This window comes from Salmo trutta, chromosome 13 (genome assembly GCF_901001165.1).
Source record: "Salmo trutta chromosome 13, fSalTru1.1, whole genome shotgun sequence".
Classification (NCBI taxonomy): domain Eukaryota; kingdom Metazoa; phylum Chordata; class Actinopteri; order Salmoniformes; family Salmonidae; genus Salmo; species Salmo trutta.
Window position 1 is genome coordinate 45,007,201 of NC_042969.1, and position 24,531 is coordinate 45,031,731.

Genomic DNA, 24,531 nt, shown 5'->3' on the forward strand with positions numbered 1-24,531 from the left:
TCTTTCGTCTGTTTACCTAATTGCTGATTCCCGGTCGCAATATTATCGCTTTTTTACGAGAAAAATTGCATAAAAATTGATTTTAAACAGCGGTTGACATGCTTCGAAGTACAGTAATGAAATATTTAGAAATCTTTTGTCACGAAATGCGCCGTGCGCGTGACCCTTATTTACTATTGGGATAGTGTCTTGAACGCACGAACAAAACGCCGCTGTTGGAACATAACTATGGATTATTTTGGACCAAACCAACATTTGTTATTGAAGTAGAAGTCCTGGGAGTGCATTCTGACGAAGAACAGGAAAGGTAATCAAACTTTTCTAATAGTAAATCGGAGTTTGGTGAAGGCTAAACTTGCTGGGTGTCTAAATAGCTAGCCCTGTGATGTTGGGCTATCTACTTAGAATATTGCAAAATGTGCTTTCACCGAAAAGCTATTTTAAAATCGGACATATCGAGTGCATAGAAGAGTTCTGTATCTATAATTCTTAAAATAATTGTTATGCTTTTTGTGAACGTTTATCGTGAGTAATTTAATAAATTGTTAGTAAATTCCCCGGAAGTTTGCGGGGGGTATGCTAGTTCTGAACGTCACATGCTAATGTAAAAAGCTGTTTTTTTATATAAATATGAACTTGATTGAACAAAACATGCATGTGTTGTATAACATAATGTCCTATGTGTGTCATCTGATGAAGATCATCAAAGGTTAGTGCTGCATTTAGCTGTCTTCTGGGTTTTTGTGACATTATATGCTAGCTTGAAAAATGGGTGTCTGATTATTTCTGGCTGGGTACTCTGCTGACATAATCTAATGTTTTGCTTTCGCTGTAAAGCCTTTTTGAAATCGGACAGTGTGGTTAGATTAACGAGAGTCTTGTCTTTAAATAGCTGTAAAATAGTCATATGTTTGAAAAATTGAAGTTTTCGGATTTTAGAGGAATTTATATTTCGCGCCACGCCCATCATTGGATATTGGAGCAGACGTTCCGCTAGCGGAACATCTAGATGTAAGAGGTTAACCTGTTAGGGTATAGGGGGCAGTATTTTCACGTCTGGATAAAAAAATGTACCCGATTTAATCTGGTTACTAATCCTACCCAGAAACTAGAATATGCATATACTTATTATATATGGATAGAAAACACCCTAAAGTTTCTAAAACTGTTTGAATGGTGTCTGTGAGTATAACAGAACTCATTTGGCAGGCAAAACCCTGAGACAGATTCTGACAGGAAGTGGATACCTGATGTGTTGAATTGACTTTAAGCCTATGCCATTGAAAAACAAAGGGGCTGAGGAATGTTTTGGCACTTCCTATGGCTTCCACTAGATGTCACCAGCATTTACAAAGTGTTTTGAGTCTTATACTGTGAGATCTGACCGAATAAGAGACTTGGAACTGTGATGGCCGATTAGACCCCTGGCGCGCGAGTTGATGGTGGGTACTCTCGTTCCGAAACGTTTTAAAAGAGAACCCAATCGTCCGCCTTGAATTTTATTCATGTTCTGGTTAAAAAAGGCACTAATGATTTAAGCTATACAACGTTTGACATGTTTGAACGAACATAAATATATTTTTTCCGTTCGTGAAGTGAAGTGAAGTCCGGCTGGCTTAGATCATGTGCTAACAACACGGAGGTTTTTGGACATTAATGATGAGCTTTTTTGAACAAAACTACATTCGTTATGGACCTGGGATTCTTTGGAAGTGACATCTGATGAAGAGAATCAAAGGTAATGGATTATTTACATAGTATTTTCGATTTTAGATCTCTCCAACATGGCGGTTAGTCTGTATCGCAATGCGTATTTTTCTGGCGCAGTGCTCATATTATTGCAAAGTGTGATTTCCCAGTAAGGTTAATTTTAAATCTGGCAAGTCCATTGCGTTTAAGAGATGTACATTTATAATTCTTTGAATGACAATATAATATTTTACCAATGTTTTCTAATATTAATTAATTATTTTGTTGTCATGACTTGACTGCCGGTATTGGAGGGAAACGATTTCCTGAACATCAACGCCATAGTAAAACGCTGTTTTTAGATATAAATATGAACTTGATAGAACTAAAAATGCATGCATTGTCTAACATAATGTCCTAGGAGTGTCATCTGATGGAGATTGTAAAAGGTTAGTGCATAATTTTAGCTGATTTTATGGTTTTGGTGACGCCTGTCTTTGAATCGACAATACATTACACACAGCTATTGTCAATGTACTCTCCTAACATAACCTAACTTTATGCTTTCCCGTAAAACCTTTTTGAAATCGGACAACGTGGTTAGATTAAGGAGATGTTTATCTTTCAAAGGGTGTAAGTTAGTTGTATGTTTGAGAAATTTGAATTTTGACATTTATTTGGTTTCAAATTTGCCGCTCTTGAAATGCACCTGCTGTTGATAGGGTGCGCCACGGGTGGCACGCTAACATCCCACATAGCCCCAAGAAGTAAAAGAGATGGGTTGGGCTTAGACTTAAGAGGATATGAACAATGCTGAATAGGTGGAGACAAAGAAGAGCTCTACAGTAGGTGTACCAAAACATTCAAGGGCCATTTTCTCAAAAGTGGTTCAAGTTTATCAACTTTCAAAGCAGAATCAATTTCCCATTGTTCCTCAACTGCAGTGTATGATACACCATTTTGTAGCTCTGAGTCTGTACAATTTCAAATGTTGCTACATAAGACTGAATTGAGCCGGGCGGTCACATTTGTTTAAAGTAACAAACTACAAACCAGAAACATGGAGATAAGACATATATTGTGCACTTCTCACCAGCTGTTACTTCTGTCCAAAGACTGTGTTCCTTCCGTCCCGCCGGCAGGTACAAAAGTAACGTTAGGCTAGTTCTCTTCTCGGTCTATTAAATTTAAACTCATTTACCCTAGAAATTAAATGACTAATGGTGGAGGACATATATCAGTTGTTTGTAATAAAATATGGTGTCTCTAGTTCTATCAATCTCTGAGCAATTAGGAAGACAAAAAAAGTGTGACTTTCGTCCCAGTTCTCCTCTACTGCATGGGTGTTGGTGTGTATTTCTCTGTATATGTGTGTGTGAAGTTATTGTACTGTGAAGTTAAAATTAACACATTCCCACAGTCTGTCATTGAAGTGCTGGGAATAGAACCCCCATCATTTCACACAGGTTTTATACATATGACGTGTCTTAGTTCGTATTTGTGTGCATGCGCAGGAGCTATTTGTCTTACCTCTTTATGGCTTCTTCCTGTCGTCTCTTCTTATCGTGTTTCTCCTGAAGGTAGGCCCAGTTGGTCTCTTTCCGGACGCGGTCGCTTTCACGGGCGATGTCAGAGGCATTCTGGATGACCAGTCCGTCATAGGCCCTGAGTCCACTGTCCTCCACATACTGGAAGAACCTGCTGAACGATGCTTCCTCCTCTTGAGAAGTCATTGTTTTTCACTGGCAGTGGAGCAGAAAGCACTGCAAGTAGAGGGATAGGGTAGAGACACAGACAGGGCTGAGTTACACGATAAGGGGGTCAAGTCAATAGTAATGACGTCTGATGTATACCGATGTTGACCAGGCAAATGACATGCAAAGTCCCACTGGGCACAAATATTTGTCAACGTAGTGTGACGTGGAATCTATGTGGAAAATACATTGGATTTGAATAAAGTCATCAACGTAAACTGTTGTTTTGAGGGTGACATTTCAACCATAGGATTATGTCATCATTGTAAACAATTTTCAACAGTCAAATCTTGTATATAATATGTTGAATTTGAACCATTGAAACAACATCTGATCGTCAACATTATATCCACTTTCAGGGGCAACACCTCCCACTGGAGAGCTTATCTACAGCTATTAAATTGGTATCAGGGTTAACCAGGGTTATAACCAAGCCTGACCTACTTAGCTTTTGTATTTGTCACTGACTACTACCAAAGTGCTATCGTGAGAACGATTATTGAGACACCTCTTAAAAACTAAATACACTGCTCAAAAAAATTAAGGGAACACTTAAACAACACAATGTAACTCCAAGTCAATCACACTTCTGTGAAATCAAACTGTCCACTTAGGAAGCAACACTGATTGACAATACATTTCACATGCTGTTGTGCAAATGGAATAGACAACAGGTGGAAATTATAGGCAATTAGCAAGACACCCCCAATAAAGGAGTGGTTCTGCAGGTGGTGACCACAGACCACTTCTCAGTTCCTATGCTTCCTGGCTGATGTTTTGGTCACTTTTGCATGCTGGCGGTGCTTTCACTCTAGTGGTAGCATGAGACGGAGTCTACAACCCACACAAGTGGCTCAGGTAGTGCAGCTCATCCAGGATGGCACATCAATGCGAGCTGTGACAAGGTTTGCTGTGTCTGTCAGCGTAGTGTCCAGAGCATGGAGGCGCTACCAGGAGACAGGCCAGTACATCAGGAGACGTGGAGAAGGCCGTAGGAGGGCAACAACCCAGCAGCAGGACCGCTACCTCCGCCTTTGTGCAAGGAGGAGCAGGAGGAGCACTGCCAGAGCCCTGCAAAATTAACTCCAGCAGGCCACAAATGTGCATGTGTCTGCTCAAACGGTCAGAAACAGACTCCATGAAGGTGGTATGAGGGCCCAACGTCCACAGGTGAGGGTTGTGCTTACAGCCCAACACCGTGCAGGACGTTTTGCATTTGCCAGAGAACACCAAGATTGGCAAATTCGCCACTGGCGCCCTGTGCTCTTCACAGATGAAAGCAGGTTCACACTGAGCACATGTGACAGACGTGACAGAGTCCGGAGACGCCGTGGAGAACGTTCTGCTGCCTGCAACATCCCCCAGCATGACCGGTTTGGCGGTGGGTCAGTCATGGTGTGGGGTGGCATTTCTTTGGGGGGCTGCAGAGCCCTCCATGTGCTCTATGTGCACAGCCCTCCAGGATCTCGATGAGATCCTCAGGCCCCTTGTGAGACCATATGCTGGTGCGGTTGGCCCCTGGTTCCTCCTAATGCAAGACAATGCTAGACCTCATGTGGCTGGAGTGTGTCAGCAGTTCCTGCAAGAGGAAGGCATTAATGCTATGGACTGGCCCGCCTGTTCCCCAGACCTGAATCCAATTGAGCACATCTGGGACATCATGTCTCGCTCCATCCACCAACGCCACGTTGCACCACAGACTGTCCAGGAGTTGGCGGATGCTTTAGTCCAGGTCTGGGAGGAGATCCCTCAGGAGACCATCCGCCACCTCATCAGGAGCATGCCCAGGCGTTGTAGGGAGGTCATACAGGCACGTGGAGGCCACACACACTACTGAGCCTCATTTTGACTTGTTTTAAGGACTTTACATCAAAGTTGGATCAGCCTGTAGTGTGGTTTTCCACTTTAATTTTTAGTGTGACTCCAAGTCCAGACCTCCATGGGTTGATAAATTGGATTTCCATTGATTATTTTTGTGTGATTTTGTTGTCAGCACATTCAACTATGTAAAGAAAAAAGTATTTAATAAGATTATTTCATTCATTCAGATCTAGGATATGTTATTTTAGTGTTCCCTTTTTTTGAGCAGTGTATATTCAATGTTGCTATTGAAGTCATTCCAAAAGGTAGGTTTAACAGAGCAAATGAAATGTGACCATAATTTATAAGTCATATATCATCAATGATACTTTTTAGGCCTATAACATTTGAAAAATTATCAACAACAACTGTTTCAATTTAACCCAGGGTTCAACTACAAATAGACAATACATATAAGCATAGGGTTTCAAGCTTTGGTTGATCTGAAATTGAATCTTCAAGTTAATCATTGAAATGTGGGATTCACATCTCCATCGCAACCAAAAATCTGAGTTCAAGAATATTACAAAATCCAATCAAACTTTATCGAAAGTGTATTTAAAATTTTACTTGATTTAGTACTATTCTTTAATTTAGATTGTTGGTTGAGATGGAGACGTGAATCCAACATATTCATTTATAGACAAGACAATTTTTAAACCAGTGACTTAGATGAAACTATCCCAGCATTAGATATCCTTTAAATGTTAGTATTTGGTTGTGTTGTCAACCAGACATAATTAAAAAAAAATTGTAATACAGTAAATAGCCGAAAGTAAAGAGTATCTTACAAACTAATATAACAGTATTTATTCAACCTTTAAGTGAGAAGCACATCCATGGCCACATTTTTAGGTTAGCCTACTGTAACTATAAATGTCTTAGAAAGCGTGCATGATCAAGATACTGTAGGTCTGCGGAGATCAGTGCGTTCGGAATGTATTCAGACCCTTAACTTTTTCCACATTTTGGTACGCTATAGCCTTATTTTAAAATGGACAAAAAAAAGTATTTCCTCATCAATATACACACAATACCCGATAATGACAAAGCAAAACCAGTTTTTTTGCCATTTTTGAAAATGTATTAAAAATAAAAACAATTACATCAGTATTCAGACCCTTTACTCAGTACTTTGTTGAAGCACCTTTGGCAGCGATTACAGCTTCGACTCTTCTTGGGTATGACACTACAAGCTTGGCAAACCTGTATTTGTGAAGTTTCTCCCTTTCTTCTCTGCAGATCTTCTCAAGCTCTGTCAGGTTGGATGGGGAGTTTTGCTGCACAGCTATTTTCAGGTCTCTCCAGAGATTCAATCAGGTTCAAGTGCAGGCTCTGGCTGGGCCTCTCAAGGACATTCAGAGACTTGTCCCGAAGCCACTCCTGCATTGTCTTGGCAATGTTCTTAGGGTTGTTGTCCTGTTGGAAGGTGAACCTTCGCCCCAGTCTGAGGTCCTGAGCGCTCTGGAGCAGGTTTTCATCAAGGATCTCTGTACTTTGCTGCGTTCATTTTTCCCTCAAACCTGACTAGTCTCCCAGTCTCTGCCACTGAAAAACATCCCCACAGCCCGATGCAGCCACCACCATGCTTCACCGTAGGGATTGGGCAAAGTTTCTTTCAGATGTGACGCTTGGCATTCAGGCCAAAGAGTTCAATCTTGCTTTCATCAGACCAGAGAATCGTTTCCGATGGTCTGAGAGTCCTTTAGGTGCCTTTTGGCAAACTCCAAGCAGGCTGTCATGTGCCTTTTAGTGAGGAATGGCTTCCGTCTGGCAACTCTACCATAAAGGCCTGATCGGTGGAGTACTGCAGAAATGCTTGTCCTTCTGGAAGGTTCTCCCATCTCTACAGTGGAACTTTGGAGCTCTGTCAGAGTGACCAGCGGGTTCTATGTCAGCTCCCTGACAAAGGCCCTTCTCCCCCGATTGCTCAGTTTCACCGGGTGGCCAGCTCTAGGAAGAGTCTTGGTGGTTTCAAACTTCTTCCATTTAAGAATGATGGAGCCCACTGTGTTATTGGGAACCTTCAATGTTGCAGACATTTTTTGGTACCCTTCCCCAGATCTTTACATCGACACAATTCTGTCTCGGAGCTCTAAGGACAATTCCTTCGACCTTATGGCTTAGTTTTTGCTCTGACATGCACTGTCAACTATGGGACCTTACATAGACAGGTGTGTGCCTTTCCAAATCATGTCCAATCAATTGAATTTATCACAGGTGGACTATAATCAAGATGTAAACATCTCAAGGATGATCAATGGAACAGCATGCACCAGAGCTAAACTTCGAGTCTAATTGCAAAGGGTCTAAATACTTATGTAAATAAGATACTTCTGTTTTTATGTGTAATGCATTTGCTAAAATTTCTAAAAACCTGTTTTCGCTTTGTCATTATGGGATATTATGTGTAGATTGATGAGGAAAATATTTTATTTAATCAATTTTAGAACAAGGCTATAATGTAAACAAAGGGTTCTCTATATTTTCCGAATGCACTGTATAAATACAAAATATCTGATATTGTACCACCATTTGAACTTTGTGGTGCTTTTATAATGGTTGAGAGCTCATCGATAACACATTTAGATATCAATTAAACCAAAAATCAAACAATGTTTCTCCATTGGAATTTGGTTGTGCTTTTAGATGGTTGAAAGCATAGTGTCACACAACAGAACTGTTCTGCTAGCACAGACTGGAATATGTTCCGTGATTCATCCAATGGCATTGAGGAGTGCACCACCTCAGAGATCGGCTTCATCAATAAGTGCATCGACGACATCATCCCCACAGTGATTGTACGTACATATCCCAACCAGAAGCCATGGATTACAGGCAACATCCACATCGAGCTAAAGGCTAGAGCTGCCACTTTCAAGGAATGGGACACTAATCCAGACGTTTATAAGAAATCCCTCTATGCCCTCAGATGAACCATCAAACAGGCAAACCATCAATACATTACTAAGATTGAATCCTACCACACCGGCTCTGAAGCTCGTCGGATGTGTCAGGGCTTGCAAACTATAAGACTACAAAAGGAAACCCAGCCGCGAGCTGCCTAGTGATGCGAACCTACCAGACAAGTTAAATGCCTTTTATGCTCGCTTCGAGGCAAGCAACACTGAAGCATTCATGAGAGCACCAGCTGTTCCGGATGACTGTGTGATCACAGTTTCCGCAGCAGATGTGTGGCAAGTGTCTTCACTGATATTTCCAACATCTCTCTAACCGAGTCTGTAATACCTACAGTTGAAGTCGGAAGTTTACATACACTCAATTAGTAATTGGTAGCATTGCCTTTAAATTGTTTAACTTGAGTCAAACATTTCAGCTAGCCTTCCATAAGGTTCCCAGAGTAAGTTGGGTGAATTCTGCCCACTCCTCCTGACAGAGCTGATGTAACTGAGTCAGGTTTGTAGACCTCCTTACTCACACACGCTTTTTCAGTTCTGCCCACGCGCTTTTTCTATAGGTTTGAGGTCAGGGCTTTGTGATGGCCACACCAATACCTTGACTTTGTTGTCCTTAAGCCATTTTGCCACAACTTTGGAAGTATGCTTGGGGTCATTGTCCAGTTGGAAGACCCAAGCTTTAACTTCCTGACTGATGTCTTGAGATGTTGCTTCAATATATCCACATCATTTTCGTTCCTCAGGATGCCATCTATTTTGTGAGTTCACCAGTCCCTCCTGCAGCAAAGCACCCCCACAACATGATGCTGCCACCCCGGTGCTTCACGGTTGGGATGGTGTTTACGGCTTGCAAGTCTCCCCCTTTTTCCTCCAAACCTAACAATGGTCATTATGGCCAAACAGTTCTATTTTTGTTTCATCAGACCAGAGGACATTTCTCCAAAAAGTACGATCTTTGTCCTCACGTGCAGTTGCAAACCGTAGTCTGGCTTGTTTAAGGTGGTTTGGAGCAGTGGCTTCTTCCTTGCTGAGCGGCCTTTCAGGTATTGTTAATATAGGACTCGTTTTACTGTGGATATAGATACATTTATACCTGTTTCCTCCAGCATCTTCACAAGGTCGTTTGATGGTGTTCTGGAATTGATTTGCACTTTTTGCACCAAAGTACATTTATCTCTGGGAGACAGAACGCGTCTCCATCCAGAGCGGTATGATGGCTGCGTGGTCCTATGGTGTTTATACTTGCGTACTATTGTTTGTACAGATGAACGTGGCACCTTCAGGCGTTTGAAAATTGGTCCGAAGGATGAACCAGACTTGTGTAGGTCTACAATCTTTTTTTGAGGCTTGGCTGATTTCTTTTGATTTTCCCCTGTTGTCAAGCAAAGAGGTACTGAGTTTGAAGGTAGGCCTTGAAGTACATCCACAGGTACACCTCCAATTGACTCAAATTATGTCAATTAGCCTATCAGAAGGTTCTAAAGCCATAAAATCATTATCTTGAATTTTCCAAGCTGTATAAAGGCACAGTCAACTTAGTAATGCACAAAGTAGATGTCCTAATCGACTTGCCAAAACTATAGTTTGTTAACAAGAAATTTGTGGAATGGTTGAAAAATGAGTTATAATGACTCCAACCTAAGTGTATGTAAACTTCCGACTTCAACTGTACATGTATGAAGCAGACCACCATAGTCCCTGTGCCCAAGAAGGCAAAGGTAATCTGCCTAAATGACTAATGGCACCCGGTAGCACACGTTGGTCGCGATGGAGTGCTATGAAAGGTTGGTCATGGATCACATCAACACCATCATCCCAGAAACCCTAGACCCACTCCAATTCGCAATGCCGCCCCAACAGATCTACAGATGACGCAATTTAAATCGCACTCTACACTGCCCTTTCCCACCTGGACAAAAGGAACACCTATGTGAGAATGCTGTTCATTGACTACAGCTCAGCGTTCACACCATTGTGCCTGCAAAGCTCATCACTAAGCTAAGGACCCTGGGACTAAACACCTCCCTCTGCAACTGGATCAAGGACTTCCTGACGGGCCGCCCCCAGATGGTAAGGGTAGGCAACAACCCATCTGCCATACTGTTCCTCAACCCCAGGGCCCTTCAGGGGTGCGTGCTTAGTCCCCTCCTGTACTCCCTGTTAACCCGTTACTGCGTGGCCAAGCAACACCATCATTAAATTTGCTGATGACACAACAGTGGTAGACCTGATCACCAACAATGACGAGACAGCCTATAGGGAGGAGGTCAGAGACTTGGCAGTGTGGTACCAGGACAACAACCTCTCCCTCAATGTGAGCAAAGCAAAGGAGATGACCGTGGACTACGTGAAAAGGAGGGCCGAACACGCCCTCATTAACACTGTTGAGGCTGTAGTAGTGCGGGTTGAGAGGTTCAAGTTCCTTGGTGTCCACATCGCCAACAAACTATCATGGTCCAAACACACCAAGACAGTTGGGCACGACAACACCTTTTCCCCCTCAGGAGACTGAAAAGATTTGGCATGGGTCCCCAGATCCTCAAAGTTCTACAGCTGCACCGTCGAGAGCATCCAGTCGTTAGGCACAACAGAGGGTAGTGCGTAAGGCCCAATACATCACTGGGGCCAAGCTTCCTGGCATCCAGGACCTATATACTAGGCTGTGTCCAAGGAAGGCCCAAAAAATGGTCAAAGACTCCAGTGACCCAAGTCATAGACTGTCCTCTCTGTTACCGTGTGGCAAGCGGTACCGGAGTGCCAAGTCTAGGTCCAAAAGCCATAAGACTGCGCTGAACAACTATTCAAAATGGCCACCCGGACAATTTACATTGACCCCCCCCACACACACACACACTTTGGTTTTACATTGCTGCTACTCACTGTTTATTATGTATGCATAGTCACTTTACCCCTACCTACATGTACAAATTACCTCGACTAACCTGTACATCCGCACATCTTATTGTGTTACTTTCTATTTTGTTTTTTACTTTAGTTTATTTTGCAATTATTTATCAATTAACTCTTTCTTGTACTGCATTGTTGGTTACGGACTTGTAAGTAAGCATTTCACGGTAAGGTTGTATTCAGCGCAAGTGACAAATAACATTTTATTTGATTTAAAGCTAGGGGGCGGTATACTGAATTTCGGCCTGACTGATGTGCCCAAAGTAAACTGCCTGTTACTCAGGCCCAGAAGCTAGGATATGCATATAATTGGTAGAATTTGATAGAAAACACTTTGAAGTTTCTAAAACTGTTAACCTGTTGGGGATAGGGGGCAGTATTTGCACTTCCGGATAAAAAACGTACCCGATTTAATCTGGTTACTACTCCTGCCCAGTAACTAGAATATGCATATAATTGTTTGATTTGGATAGAAAACACCCTAAAGTTTCTAAAACTGTTTGAATGGTGTCTGTGAGTATAACAGAACTCATATGGCAGGCCAAAACCTGAGAAGATTCCAAACAGGAAGCGCCCTCTCTGACCATTTCTTGGCCTTCTTTGTTATCTCTATCCAAAACAAAGGATCTCTGCTGTAACGTGACATTTTCTACGGCTCCCATAGGCTCTCAGAAGGCGCCAGAACGTTGAATGATGACTCTCCAGTCTCTGGCTGAAAAACAGTAGCGCATTTGGTAAGTGGTCGATCTGAGAAGCCTTCCCTGTAGCTCAGTTGGTAGAGCATGGTGTTTGCAACACCAGGGTTGTGGGTTCAATTCCCTTGGGGGGCCAGCACAGAAAAAAAAAATGTATGATATGTATGAAATTGTATGAAATGTATGCATTCACTACTGTAAGTCGCTCTGGATAAGAGCGTCTGCTAAATGACTAGTCCATTTTACTTTCTCTGTCTTTGAACGAAAAGAACGACTCCCGGTCGGAATATTATCGCTTTTTTACGAGAAAAATTGCATAAAAATTGATTTTAAACAGCGTTTGACATCAACAGTCTTTTTACAGGGTTTTAGGCTTGTTAGAAAACTAACAAGTAATAGTAGCTTTTCCAAAGTGAGCTCAACAGGAAAAGTAGGCTTTTGGCACGTGTGAATGAGTGCACGCTCTTCGTTATTTTCCTTTCCTATTGAACACCGTTCTTTCCGTCTGAAATATTATCAATTATTTACATATTAGGGTACCTTAGGATTGAATAGAAACATTGTTTGACTTGTTTGGACGAAGTTTACTGCAAACCTTTTGGATTCCTGTTTATACATGTTGAAGGAGTGGATTACTGAAGTCAATGGCACAAACAAAACAGACTTTTTTAGATATGAAGAACTTTATCAAAAAAACTAACATTAATTTGTAGCTGGGACCCTTGGGATTGAAAACAGAGGAAGATCTTCAAAGGTAAGTGATTTATTTAATCGCTATTTGTGATTTTGTAAAGCCTGTGCTGGTTGAAAAAGTATTTTGATGTGGGGCACTGTCCTCAGATAATCGCATGGTATGCTTTCGCCATAAAGCCTTTCTGAAATCTGACAACACAGTTGGATTAACCTCTCTAGCGTCCCACCTGGCCAACATCCGGTGAAATTGCAGAGCGCCAAATTCAAATTACATTATTCGTAATATTAAACATTCATGAAGATACAAGTGTAATACATCAGTTAAAAGCTTAACTTCTTGTTAATCCAGCCGCTGTGTCAGATTTTAAAAATACTTTACGGCGAAAGCATACCATGCGATTATCTGAGGACAGCGCCCCACTTCCAAAAGCATACAAACATTTTTCAACCAAGTAGAGGAGTCACGGAAGTCAGAAATAGTGATAAAATAAGTCACTTACCTTTGAAGATATTCATCTGGTTGCAATCACAAGAGTCCCAACAAAATACTAAAATGTAAAATGTAAAATGTACACAATAAATGGTTGTTTTGTTTCGATAAACTCCCTCTTTATATCCCAAAAACTCTGTTTTGTTGGCGCGTTTTGTTCCGTAATCCATTGGCTCAAAGGCGGTCAAAACATTCAGATGAATACATCCTAATAGTACCGGTAAAGTTCATTGAAACATGTCAAACGATGTTTATAATTAATCCTCAGGTTGTCAATTATCTAAATAATCGATAATATTTCAACCGGACAATAGCATTGTCAATACAAAGGAAAAACAACGAAGGGCGCGCATACGGTCACGTGCGCAAACCAGTACTGCATGATTGCCCAGTCCACTGACAGAAAGGTGTCATTCTTCATTTTTCAGAAAACAAGCCTTAAACCATGTCTAAAGACTCCTGACATCTAGTGGAAGCCATAGGAACTGCTATCTGGGCCCTAACCCATTAGATACTCAATAGGCTGTCAATGGAAAACCCACTCACAACAAAAAAATCCCACTTCCTGGATGGATTTTCTGTTATACTCACAGACATTATTTGAACAGTTTTGGAAACTTTAGAGTGTTTTCTATCCAATACTACCATGCATATGCATATCCTATCTTCTGGGCCTGAGTAACAGGCAGTTTACTTTGGGCACGTTTGTCATCCAAACGTCAAAATACTGCCCCCTACCCCAGAGAGGTTAACAAGAAGTTAAGCTTTTAAATGATATAAGACACTTGTATGTTCATGAATGTTTAATATTACGATTTTGTAATTTGAATTTGGCGCGCTCCAATTTCACTGGATGTTGTCGACAAGTGTCCCACTAGCGATTCGCGAGCCCTAAGAGGTTTAATAACAGATTGGGAATTCAGCACACTTTTGGCTATCTTTTTGAGTGGGTGAATAAACGTTGAAATCTCATTGATCAACTTCTCAATCAAATATTACCCACATTTCCACACTGAAATGACGTGGTGTGCCCAGTGGGGTAGTGGTTTGAACGATACACACATTTAACGAGTTCCATCCTTCAAATATCGTGGTATCTGGCTTGTTGACAAACGACCATTTAAAAAACATGTCACTGAGCTGGTGAAGAAGTTGAAGATCAAGGTTGGTTTCTTTTACAGAAATAAATAAAGTCTGACTTTTATGGAAGGTTACGAGCACGGCGCATTTCGTGACAAAAAAATTCTAAATATTCCATTACCGTACTTCGAAGCATGTCAACCGCTGTTTAAAATCAATTTTTATGCCATTTTTCTCGTAAAAAAAACGATAATATTCTGACCGGGAATCTGCAATTAGGTAAACAGACGAAAGAAAATAAAGCATGGGGTCGACTCGGGCACGCGCCTAAGCCCATTGTCCTCTGATCGGCCACTTGTCAAAAGCAATAATGTGTTTCAGCCTGGGGCTGCGTCGATATCGTTCAGCTTTTTCCCGGGCTCTGAGAGCCTATGGGAGCCGTAGGAAGTGTCACGTTACAGCAAAGATCCTCAGTCTTCAATAAACAGAGGCAAGAAGAACAACAACTTGTCAGACAGGACACTTCCTTGCATGGAATCTTCTCAGGTTTTTGCCTGCCATATGAGTTCTGTTGTACTCACAGACACCATTCCCACAGTTTTAGAAACTTTAGGCTGTTTTCTATCCAAAGCCAATAATTATATGCATATTCTAGTTACTGGGCAGGAGTAGTAATCAGATTAAATCGGGTACGTTTTTTATCCGGCCGTGTAAATACTGCCCCCTAGCCCTAACAGGATAACAGAACTCAAATGGCAGGCAAAAACCTGAGAAGATTCCAAACAGGAAGTACCCTCTCTGACCGTTCCTTGAGCTTCTTGGCTCTTCGTTGTTGCTGATTGGGAGTCACACATAAGTAGCCTGTTTTTCCTTTGGGTTTTTGTGGGTGATTGTTTCTGTTTAGTGCTTTCTGTTTCGTTGTTAGTACCTGACAGAACTGTCGGCTGTAATTTTGTTTATTTTGTCAAGTGTTCTCTTTTTGTATTAAAATTCATTCAAGATGAACACATCCTCCGCTGCACCTTGGTCTTTCTCTAACGACGGCCGTTACACAGGCTTGGATAACACTGGATGCCCCTTCAGTCTCCACAGAGTTGGGTAAAGCTGCTTCTAGTTTTTTTGCGCCCATGTGGAACACCTTACAGAGCTCTTTGAAATGAGATGTTCTGGTCCCCCTTGGTCAGTTCAGAGTAATGATCAGAGACCACTATGTTGATAAATGTGTCTGTTTTTCTTAATATTTTTTGTCATTTTGTATATTGTGTGTGTTTGATGTATCTATGCAGGGCTCATCTGCAAAAGAGACCCTAGTCTCAGTATGACATCCCTGTCAAAATAAGGTTTATATATCTCATAAAGAGTTTTTTTGTGAGCCTATGTTGGTTGAAGTGCATTTTGGGTGAATTTGGGCAGGTTGTTGAGATCCTATTAGCCACACCAGAGACCACAGAGAGATCTGATTGGATGAGTAACCTCTCGCTCAGAGTAACAGTTGCCAGAGATACTGGGCACTTTTAACATTGCAGCCGACATTAAAGTTGAGTCGAGACTGACTGATCTACAAATCGCCTTTTTTATCATAAATAACTCCAAAATGTTATTTTATTTATTTGTCAGTCAGTGACAATTTATCAATGATACATCATGGTTTTGATGCTCTCGAACACAGACAATGGGGGAGTGGTACAGACCTCAGCCAGCTGGTGATAGCATAGCCTCTTCCAGGCAAGCTGTGTGTAGCCCATTGCAAGACTCTACATAGCTAGCAGGCTAACAGGCTAATCTGCTGCTAGCCCAGACTTGCCCCCCCCCCCCCCCGCCCACACACACAAATGCACACACCGATACATAGCTGATGGGGTGGGAGTGTGTATTTTTGTTTGTATTTATAGGGATTGGAGGATGAGTTTTCTTGCATGTGGTGAGGGGGAAGGTATGTGTGTGTGTGTCCGTGCACATGGGTGTGAATAAATCAAGGTGCAGAATGTAAAAGGAGTTAATCGATCTCTTTTCTCCTTTGTCATTCCCTGCACTCTCACTTACCCACTCTCTCACTTACCCGCTCTCTCTTTCTCTCCGCTTGTCCCGCTTGTCCCTCTTTCTCCTCTAATCCTTGGCCCAATTCTCCTAATCCACCCCCCCCCCCACTCCTTGCTCTCCTGATGGAGTCACAGCTGCATTCTAAAAATGGAATACAGAGCGAGCCCGGTCGTTGCCAGGCAACAGCATCTCACGGTGGAGGGTGACATAATGCAGAAAAGGGAGTTCCTAATTCATTGTTTGAGACACATTTGTTCCGCCTCAGAGACGGGAAGCGTGAAATGTTATATCTGCAGTGGTTTGTGGTGAGCTGTGCACCACCAATACAGATACAATGGACATAGACTGTGTATACAACTGACAATAACAAATAGTGTGAATACAAATAACAATATGGATAGACAGTATGTACAATATAATGGGCTTACTGTATACTCCTAGTGGGTTTTTGAGGACTGTCTTTCCCTATTGACATATACTGTATCCTACCAACAACATATAGCTCAAAGTAGGTAGACTACATTCTATAGACAATCAATGTTGACAGTAGAGCATTGAAACAGATCCATAGGCAGACGCTGAAGCGGAACCGGAAAACAGAATAAAAGCAGGATAGTGTAGCAGGCAAAGCGGAATGATACTTACAGTGGCTGGGTAGTGCTGGGGTCAGACCAAGGTAACCTAGAGGTTGACCACACTAGTGGGGGTTCAGTCCTGTCCACCACACAGGCTAGGAGGGAGGAGAGGGGTCTGAGCTGCAGGTAAGCAGGATCACCCGGAGCTTAGCACCATTGAGCCCCCAGTGGTACAGAGCATGACAGAGGAGAGAGCCCGGTAGTGCTGCTGTTTCTGTTGGAGATCACAGGGACGCATGAGGAGGAAGAGGAGGAGGAGGATGACCATCTTCAAGTGACTGAGTACCGCGTTGTGAAAAAGCAAGGGCCACCTCCAACCTCTGTGACGGACAGATAGACAGGCACAGAAGGGGCGCCCAGGACACTGCAAGCTGGGCTGGACACAGACAGCCGCTGGTTCCCCCTCCCTAGAACAGTTCAGACACACATTCTTGCATCAGTCGTCACTAGAAACAGCAGGCTGTGGTGCTGTCACGGCAACCCACGAGCATCCAGCTCCCTCCCTGGTTGCTTGGCTCCTCCTTCCTCCGCTGCGGCTGTGGTTCTCTCTGTGTCACACACACACACATATCCACACAGACACACACTGTTCTCTCACATACACAAACACACACACACGCAACACAACAAAACAAACTGAGAAGGCTAGGTGCAGGAGGCAGCGATCAGAAGCAGAATTGGTCCAGGGCAACTCTCCCTCCCCGGTGATGGTGTCACCGCCTTGGCAGTCTGGCTCTCTATCACATTCCAGCTGCCTCACATGATGATACAGTAGTAGCCTCACAGGCAGCCTGACAAGCACAGAGTGGCAGAGCGGCTGTGAATTAATCCCTGATTCTGAGTGGTAAACCACAACACAGATGAAGAACAAGTGTGCTAATCTATACTTCCCATTCCTTCTACTTCAATCTCCTCCCCTGCTCCTCACTGGCTCGCAACTGCCTGCAACTCCTTCGATCTACCCCCACAATGCAGTATCTCTTCCACGCTGCCTTATGTTCTGTCTCATCCCTCTCTCCAGATAATTAGTTTTCCAACAAAAGTTAGTATTTATCAATTTGGAACTTGACCGGAAAGTGTGCGTATCTCCATGCACATCTCAGACCATGCGTATGCACAACTTCTCGTGGTTGATCAATTATATTGGAATTATAATAATGGTAGGCTAATGAAAACATTAAAACGTAGGCCTAATGTAAAAACAGATGCATTTGCCGTTGGTAAGGAGATTGCATAGCAGCATGTAGCCTAATATGTTTCTTTAACTTTTATTATATAGGCCGAAATCATTATCATATTGCAGGACTTGTCTCTCCTTTTATGACATGACTGTTTTTTTCCTGCTACACAACAAATATTAGGCTACTATTTCTCCATCACTCATTTAATAGCCAAACATGCTAGAAAGTAAATAGATCAGTACCCTATTCAAATTATTTGACAGTATGGGTAGAGCAGGCTACAGTGTTGTATTTTCCATAGAAGTGTGCTGTAGCATTTACTTTCAAATTGTTTGAATAGACAATCACACTTGCAGAATGCACGGAAAGTGGTTGGCACTCGCCAAACACTAATCCAGTGCATTTTAATTTTGAAAAAGTCACTGCAAAAGTCAAAATAAAACAGGGTTCTTCGAGGGTTCTTTGTAAGGGAAAGGATTCCAAAAGGGTTATTTGAGGTGGGGAAGGGTTTGATCTCCGAACATTACATGCATCCTATCCATGACTTTGTCGGGATGTTGTTCATTGATAGAGAAAGTTGTTCCTTCAGTACCTGTCCTCTTTCCAATGCATTTCTTAACACCCGCTCGCTTAATCCAGTCAGCCTGCAGGCACCCGGCCCGCCACAAGGAGTTGCTAGAGTGTGATGAAGCAAGTAATTTACCAAAGTTACTAGAATTCTCTGTAATTTTGGTAATCTATGACAATCTGTTAATTTTTATAATTTATACTTGAATAACTTCAAAAATATATATTCATATATTGTATTCATATTTTATATATGTCTATGTGGTCCATGAGTTTCTATTGGATAGACCATATGGTTCAAGTGAAAATAGCATAATTAATTTAAAAAACATCTAGTCAACAATGGCATCACTTTCAATTAAATCTGCAACTCTTCAAAATAATGACTTTCTTCACACCTGCCACCAGTTTGGTGCCAAACACTGAAAACATAGACATATTGACATATTAAAATAAATAGAAGTGTGTAAAAAAAATACAATTAAGAATATAACGCTGATGCCCTCATATTAAACACCAATTGCATTCACTAAGTTGATGGTTTATATTTAGGATGATATTGTACAGCTTTGTCATTAAATGTTTTATTATAAAATCTTCTTATTTGATTGTGTTATATATTTTACATGTGATAAGGCCTCACAGAGGGCCAAAGGTAATTACAGACACCTGTGAGAATCTGAAGGACCCAAAAAGGCCACTAGTTGTCATCTGATGAAATTCCTAAAAATCCTTAAAAGTTACCAAAATTCTGTTAGTTTACTGGTAAACTTTTAAAGTTTCCTGAATAACCTTCCCTTTGCAACCCTAGTCACGATTTGTTGGCAACCTTCCTACCCGGCTTTGATCTTGTCGCATCTACTGTCCGGTAATATGGTCAGGTGCAGCAAAATAAAAGACATAGCAAAGCTGCAGCTGGCTCAAAACAAATCAAATGTATTTATATAGCCCTTCTTACATCAGCTGATATCTCAAAGTGCTGTACAGAAACCCAGCCTAAAACCCCAAACAGCAAGCAATGCAGGTGTAGAAGCACGGTGGCTAGGAAAAACTCCCTAGAAAGGCCAAAACCTAGGAAGAAACCTAGAGAGGAACCAGGCTATGAGGGGTGGCCAGTCAGTCCTCTTCTGGCTGTGCCGGGTGGAGATTATAACAGCACATGGCCAAGATGTTCAAACGTTCATAAATGACCAGCATGGTCAAATAATAATAATCATAGTAGTTGTCGAGGGTGCAACAAGTCAGTAACACAAGAGTAAGTGTCAGTTGGGTTTTTCATAGCCGATCTTTGAGAGTATCTCTACCGCTCCTGCTGTCTCTAGAGAGTTGAAAACAGCAGGTCTGGGACAGGTAGCACGTCCGGTGAACAGGTCAGGGTTCCAGCAGGTCTGGAACGGCAGGGCTGGGACAGGTAGCACGTCCGGTGAACAGGTCAGGGTTCCATAGCTGCAGGCAGAACAGTTGGAACTGGAGCAGCAGCACGGCCAGGTGAACTGGGGACAGCAAGGAGTCATCAAGCCAGGTAGTCCTGAAGCATGGTCCTAGGGCTCAGGTCCTCCGAGAGAGAGAAAGAAAGAAAGAGAGAAAGAGAGAATTAGAGAAAGCATATTTAAATTCACACAGGACACTGGAAAAGACAAGAGAAATACTCCAGATGTGACAGACTGACCCTAGCCCCCCGACACATCAGCTACTGCAGCATAAATACTGGAGGCAGAGACAGGAGGGGTCAGGAGACACTGTGGCCCCATCCGATGAAACCACCGGACAGGGCCAAACAGGTAGGATATAACCCCACCCACTTTGCCAAAGCACAGCCTCCACACCACTGGAGGGATATCTCCAACCACCAACATACCATCCCGGGACAAGGCTGAGTATAGCCCACAAAGATCTCCGCCATGGCACAACCCGAGGGGGGGGCGCCAACCCAGACAGGAAGACCACGTCAGTGACTCAACCCACTCAAGTGACGCACCCCTCCCAGGGACGGCATGGAGAACACCAGTAAGCCAGTGACTCAGCCCCCGTAATAGGGGTAGAGGCAGAGAATCCCAGCGGAAAGAGGGGAAACCGGCCAGGCAGAGACAGCAAGGGCGGTTCGTTGCTCCAGCCTTTCCGTTAACCTTCACACCACTGGGCCAGACTACACTTAATCATAGGACCTACTGAAGAGATGTGTCTTCAGTAAAGACTTAAAGGTTGAGACTGAGTCTGCGTCTCTCACATGGGTAGGCAGACTATTCCATAAAAATGGAGCTCTATAGGAGAAAGCCCTGCCTCCAGCTGTTTGCTTAGAAATTCTAGGAACAATTAGGAGGCCCGCGTCTTGTGACCGTAGCGTACGTGTAGGTATGTACGGCAGGACCAAATCGGAAAGATAGGTAGGAGCAAGCCCATGTAATGCTTTGTAGGTTAGCAGTAAAACCTTGAAATCAGCCCTTGCCTTAACAGGAAGCCAGTGTAGGGAGGCTAGCACTGGAGTAAATATGATAAAATTTTGGGGTTCTAGTCAGGATTCTAGCACCGTATTTAGCACTAACTGAAGTTTGTTTAGTGCTTTATCCGGGTAGCCGGAAAGTAGAGCATTGCAGTAGTCCAACCTAGAATTAAGAAAGGCATGGATTAATTTTTTCTGTGTCATTTTTGGATAGAAAGTTTCTGATTTTTGCAATGTTACGTAGATGGAAAAAAGCTGTTCTTGAAACAGTCTTGATATGTTCTTCAAAAGAGAGATCAGGGTCCAGAGTAACGCCGAGTCAGTTTATAACATTCCATTATTGGTTACTCTGAGAGTTCCTCATATTGACATTGGCTGCAGCTTTAGGCCCTATTGTGCTAACCTTGGAAAAGTAATTCCAATTTCTTCTTATTATTACTAATAGGGATAGACCAAAGGATGCAGTTCTATGCAATCTTACAGCCACACCAATTACTGTATATCACTATCAACCATCAGACAGGGCCTGCAACCACCTATTGAATGTAACTTTTTTGATTTGGAGTTTCCAGGTGACTTTAAAATCGTAAAGGTCTTGGGTTGATGCATTTGAACATTAGGAGCTTACTTCCTAAAGTGGATCACATCAAGATCTGGGCTATGCAGACAAATCTGGATATTCTGGTATTGACTGAAACTTGGATCTCTTGGGACATTCTGGACTTGGATATTAATATTGAGGGTTATCATGTGTTCAGAGCTGACAGACAGGGTAGAGGTGGTGGAGTGGCCATTATGTTTCTTTACTGAAATCCATTTCCCTTGCCCAAAAAATCTGAGCTACTATCGTTAAGCCTTTGTCTGGGGAAAACTGTATCCATAAATGATATATATACATACATACATACACTGCTCAAAAAAATAAAGGGAACACTTAAACAACACATCCTAGATCTGAATGAAAGAAATAATCTTATTAAATACTTTATTCTTTACATAGTTGAATGTGCTGACAACAAAATCACACAAAAATAATCAATGGAAATCCAATTTATCAACCCATGGAAGTCTGGATTTGGAGTCACACTCAAAATTAAAGTGGAAAACCACACTACAGGCTGATCCAACGTTGATGTAAAGTCCTTAAAAACAAGTCAAAATGAGGCTCAGTAGTGTGTGTGGCCTCCACGTGCCCGTATGACCTCCCTACAACGCCTGGGCATGCTCCTGATGAGGTGGCGGATGGTCTCTTGAGGGCTCTCCTCCCAGACCTGGACTAAAGCATCCGCCAACTCCTGGACAGTCTGTGGTGCAACGTGGCGTTAGTGGATGGAGCAAGACATGATGACCCAGATGTGCTCAATTGGATTCAGGTCTGGGGAAAAGGCGGGCCAGTCCATAGCATCAATGCCTTCCTCTTGCAGGAACTGCTGACACACTCCAGCCACATGAGGTCTAGCATTGTCTTGCATTAGGAGGAACCCAGGTCCAACCGCACCAGCATATGGTCTCACAAGGGGTCTGAGGATCTCATCTCGGTACCTAATGGCAGTCAGGCTACCTCTGGCGAGCACATGGAGGGCTGTGCGGCCCCCCAAAGAAATGCCACCCCACACCATGACTGACCCACCGCCAAACCGGTCATGCTGGAGGATGTTGCAGGCAGCAGAATGTTCTCCACGGCGTCTCCAAACTCTGTCACGTCCTCAGTGTGAATCTGCTTTCATCTGTGAAGAGCACAGGGCGCCAGTGGCGAATTTCCCAATCTTGGTGTTCTCTGGCAAATGCCAAACGTCCTGCACGGTGTTGGGCTGTAAGCACAACCCCCACCTGTGGACGTAGGGCCCTCATACCACCCTCATGGAGTCTGTTTCTGACCGTTTGAGCAGACACATGCACATTTGTGGCCTGCTGGAGGTCATTTTGCAGGGCTCTGGCAGTGCTCCTCCTGCTCCTCCTTGCACAAAGGCGGAGGTAGCGGTCCTGCTGCTGGGTTGTTGCCCTCCTACAGCCTCCTCCACGTCTCCTGATGTACTGGTCTGTCTCCTGGCAGCGCCTCCATGCTCTGGACACTACGCTGACAGACACAGCAAACCTTCTTGCCACAGCTCGCATTGATGTGCCATCCTGGATGAGCTGCACTACCTGAGCCACTTGTGTGGGTTGTAGACTCCGTCTCATGCTACCACTAGAGTGAAAGCACCGCCAGCATTCAAGTGAAGCATAGGAACTGAGAAGTTGTCTGTGGTCCCCACCTGCAGAACCACTCCTTTATTGGGGGTGTCTTGCTAATTGCCTATAATTTCCACCTGTTGTCTATTCCATTTGCACAACAGCATGTGACATTTATTGTCAATCAGTGTTGCTTCCTAAGTGGACAGTTTGATTTCACAGAAGTGTGATTGTTACATTGTGTTGTTTAAGTGTTCCCTTTATTTTTTTGAGCAGTGTGTAATATATATATATATATATATATATATATATATATATATATATATATACACACCATCCTCCCTCGGCTAACCTTTGTGCACTCGAGAAGTTAACTAGTTTGTAGTGTTCTTTTACGAAATCAGAAGTTATTATCCTGGGTGACCTAAATTATGATTGACAGGCTTCAGACAATCTAATGATCTAAACCTAACTCAACTGGTGACTAAGCCTACACGGCCCAATCCTAGAGATCCTTCAAAGTCATCTCTGATTGATCTTATTTTAACGAATACACCAGAGAAATATGTTTCTACTGCTGTCTTCGCCCAAGACATTAGTGACCTTTTCCCTGTTGTTTGTGTTAGAGATGTGAGAATACAAAAATCTAAGCCTCATGTCATCACAAAGAGGAACTTTCAAAAAATTCTGTGAATAGGCTTTTTTACATGATCTTTATTTTAGTGACCATGATTGTATTTAAGCTATCTCTGAACCTGATTTAGCTGAGCCTCTTTGCAGATGTCTTCAATACTATTGTGGAAAATCATGCTCCCTTCCAAACATTAAGGGTTAAAGGTAGATCGAATGCCTGGTACACTCCGGAATTATCAGAAGTCATTCATAAACGAGATGATGCTTGGGTCAAGGCCAGGAACACAGGCTTAGGCCCAGACTGGCAAGCTTTTAAGCAACTGAGGAATCATTGTGTAAAACAAATCAGAAAGGCTAAATCTGACTATTATGTTATCGCTCTTTCAGACTGTAATGGGGAACCCGGCTAAATTCTGGAAAACTGTAAAATCTCTGAAGGGTTCTCCTTCCTCCTCTCTGTCACAACAAATTAATTCAGACACTGGCCTCATTACAGAAACAAATGCCATCATTGATGCATTTATTCACCATTTTATTTCAGTGGGCTATATATTTTAAATAACTTATAGGCCTATTCACAATGATATTGGATTGGATGCTCATAGGGGAAACTTGCTGAATGAAGGGAGAAATGATAGAAGCTTTTCTTTTAGGCTATTTACAGAAAAATAAGTCCTGGATGCTTTGCTAGCAATAGGCAACAATAAATCCACAGGGGCCAACAAATTGAATCCTGGTCTGCTTAAGTGTACAGTGCCCATCATTGTTGGCTCAATA

At 42.7% G+C, this 24,531-nt stretch overlaps 1 protein-coding gene across 2 annotated transcripts in view; it reads right to left on the reverse strand.

Moving 5' to 3' along the window:
* Positions 1–17,195, reverse strand: part of nyap2a (neuronal tyrosine-phosphorylated phosphoinositide-3-kinase adaptor 2a) — a 157,197-nt gene extending 140,002 nt beyond the window's left edge. For both annotated transcript variants that reach the window (XM_029772172.1, XM_029772171.1), the window contains exons 1-2: positions 16,772–17,195; positions 3,220–3,452 (exon numbers count right to left, since the gene is read on the reverse strand). In XM_029772172.1, coding sequence (XP_029628032.1) covers positions 3,220–3,422 — 203 coding nt within the window. In that variant the 5' untranslated portion in view covers positions 3,423–3,452; positions 16,772–17,195. The remainder of the gene's footprint in view (positions 1–3,219; positions 3,453–16,771) is intronic.
* Between the last annotated feature and the right edge of the window lie 7,336 nt (positions 17,196–24,531).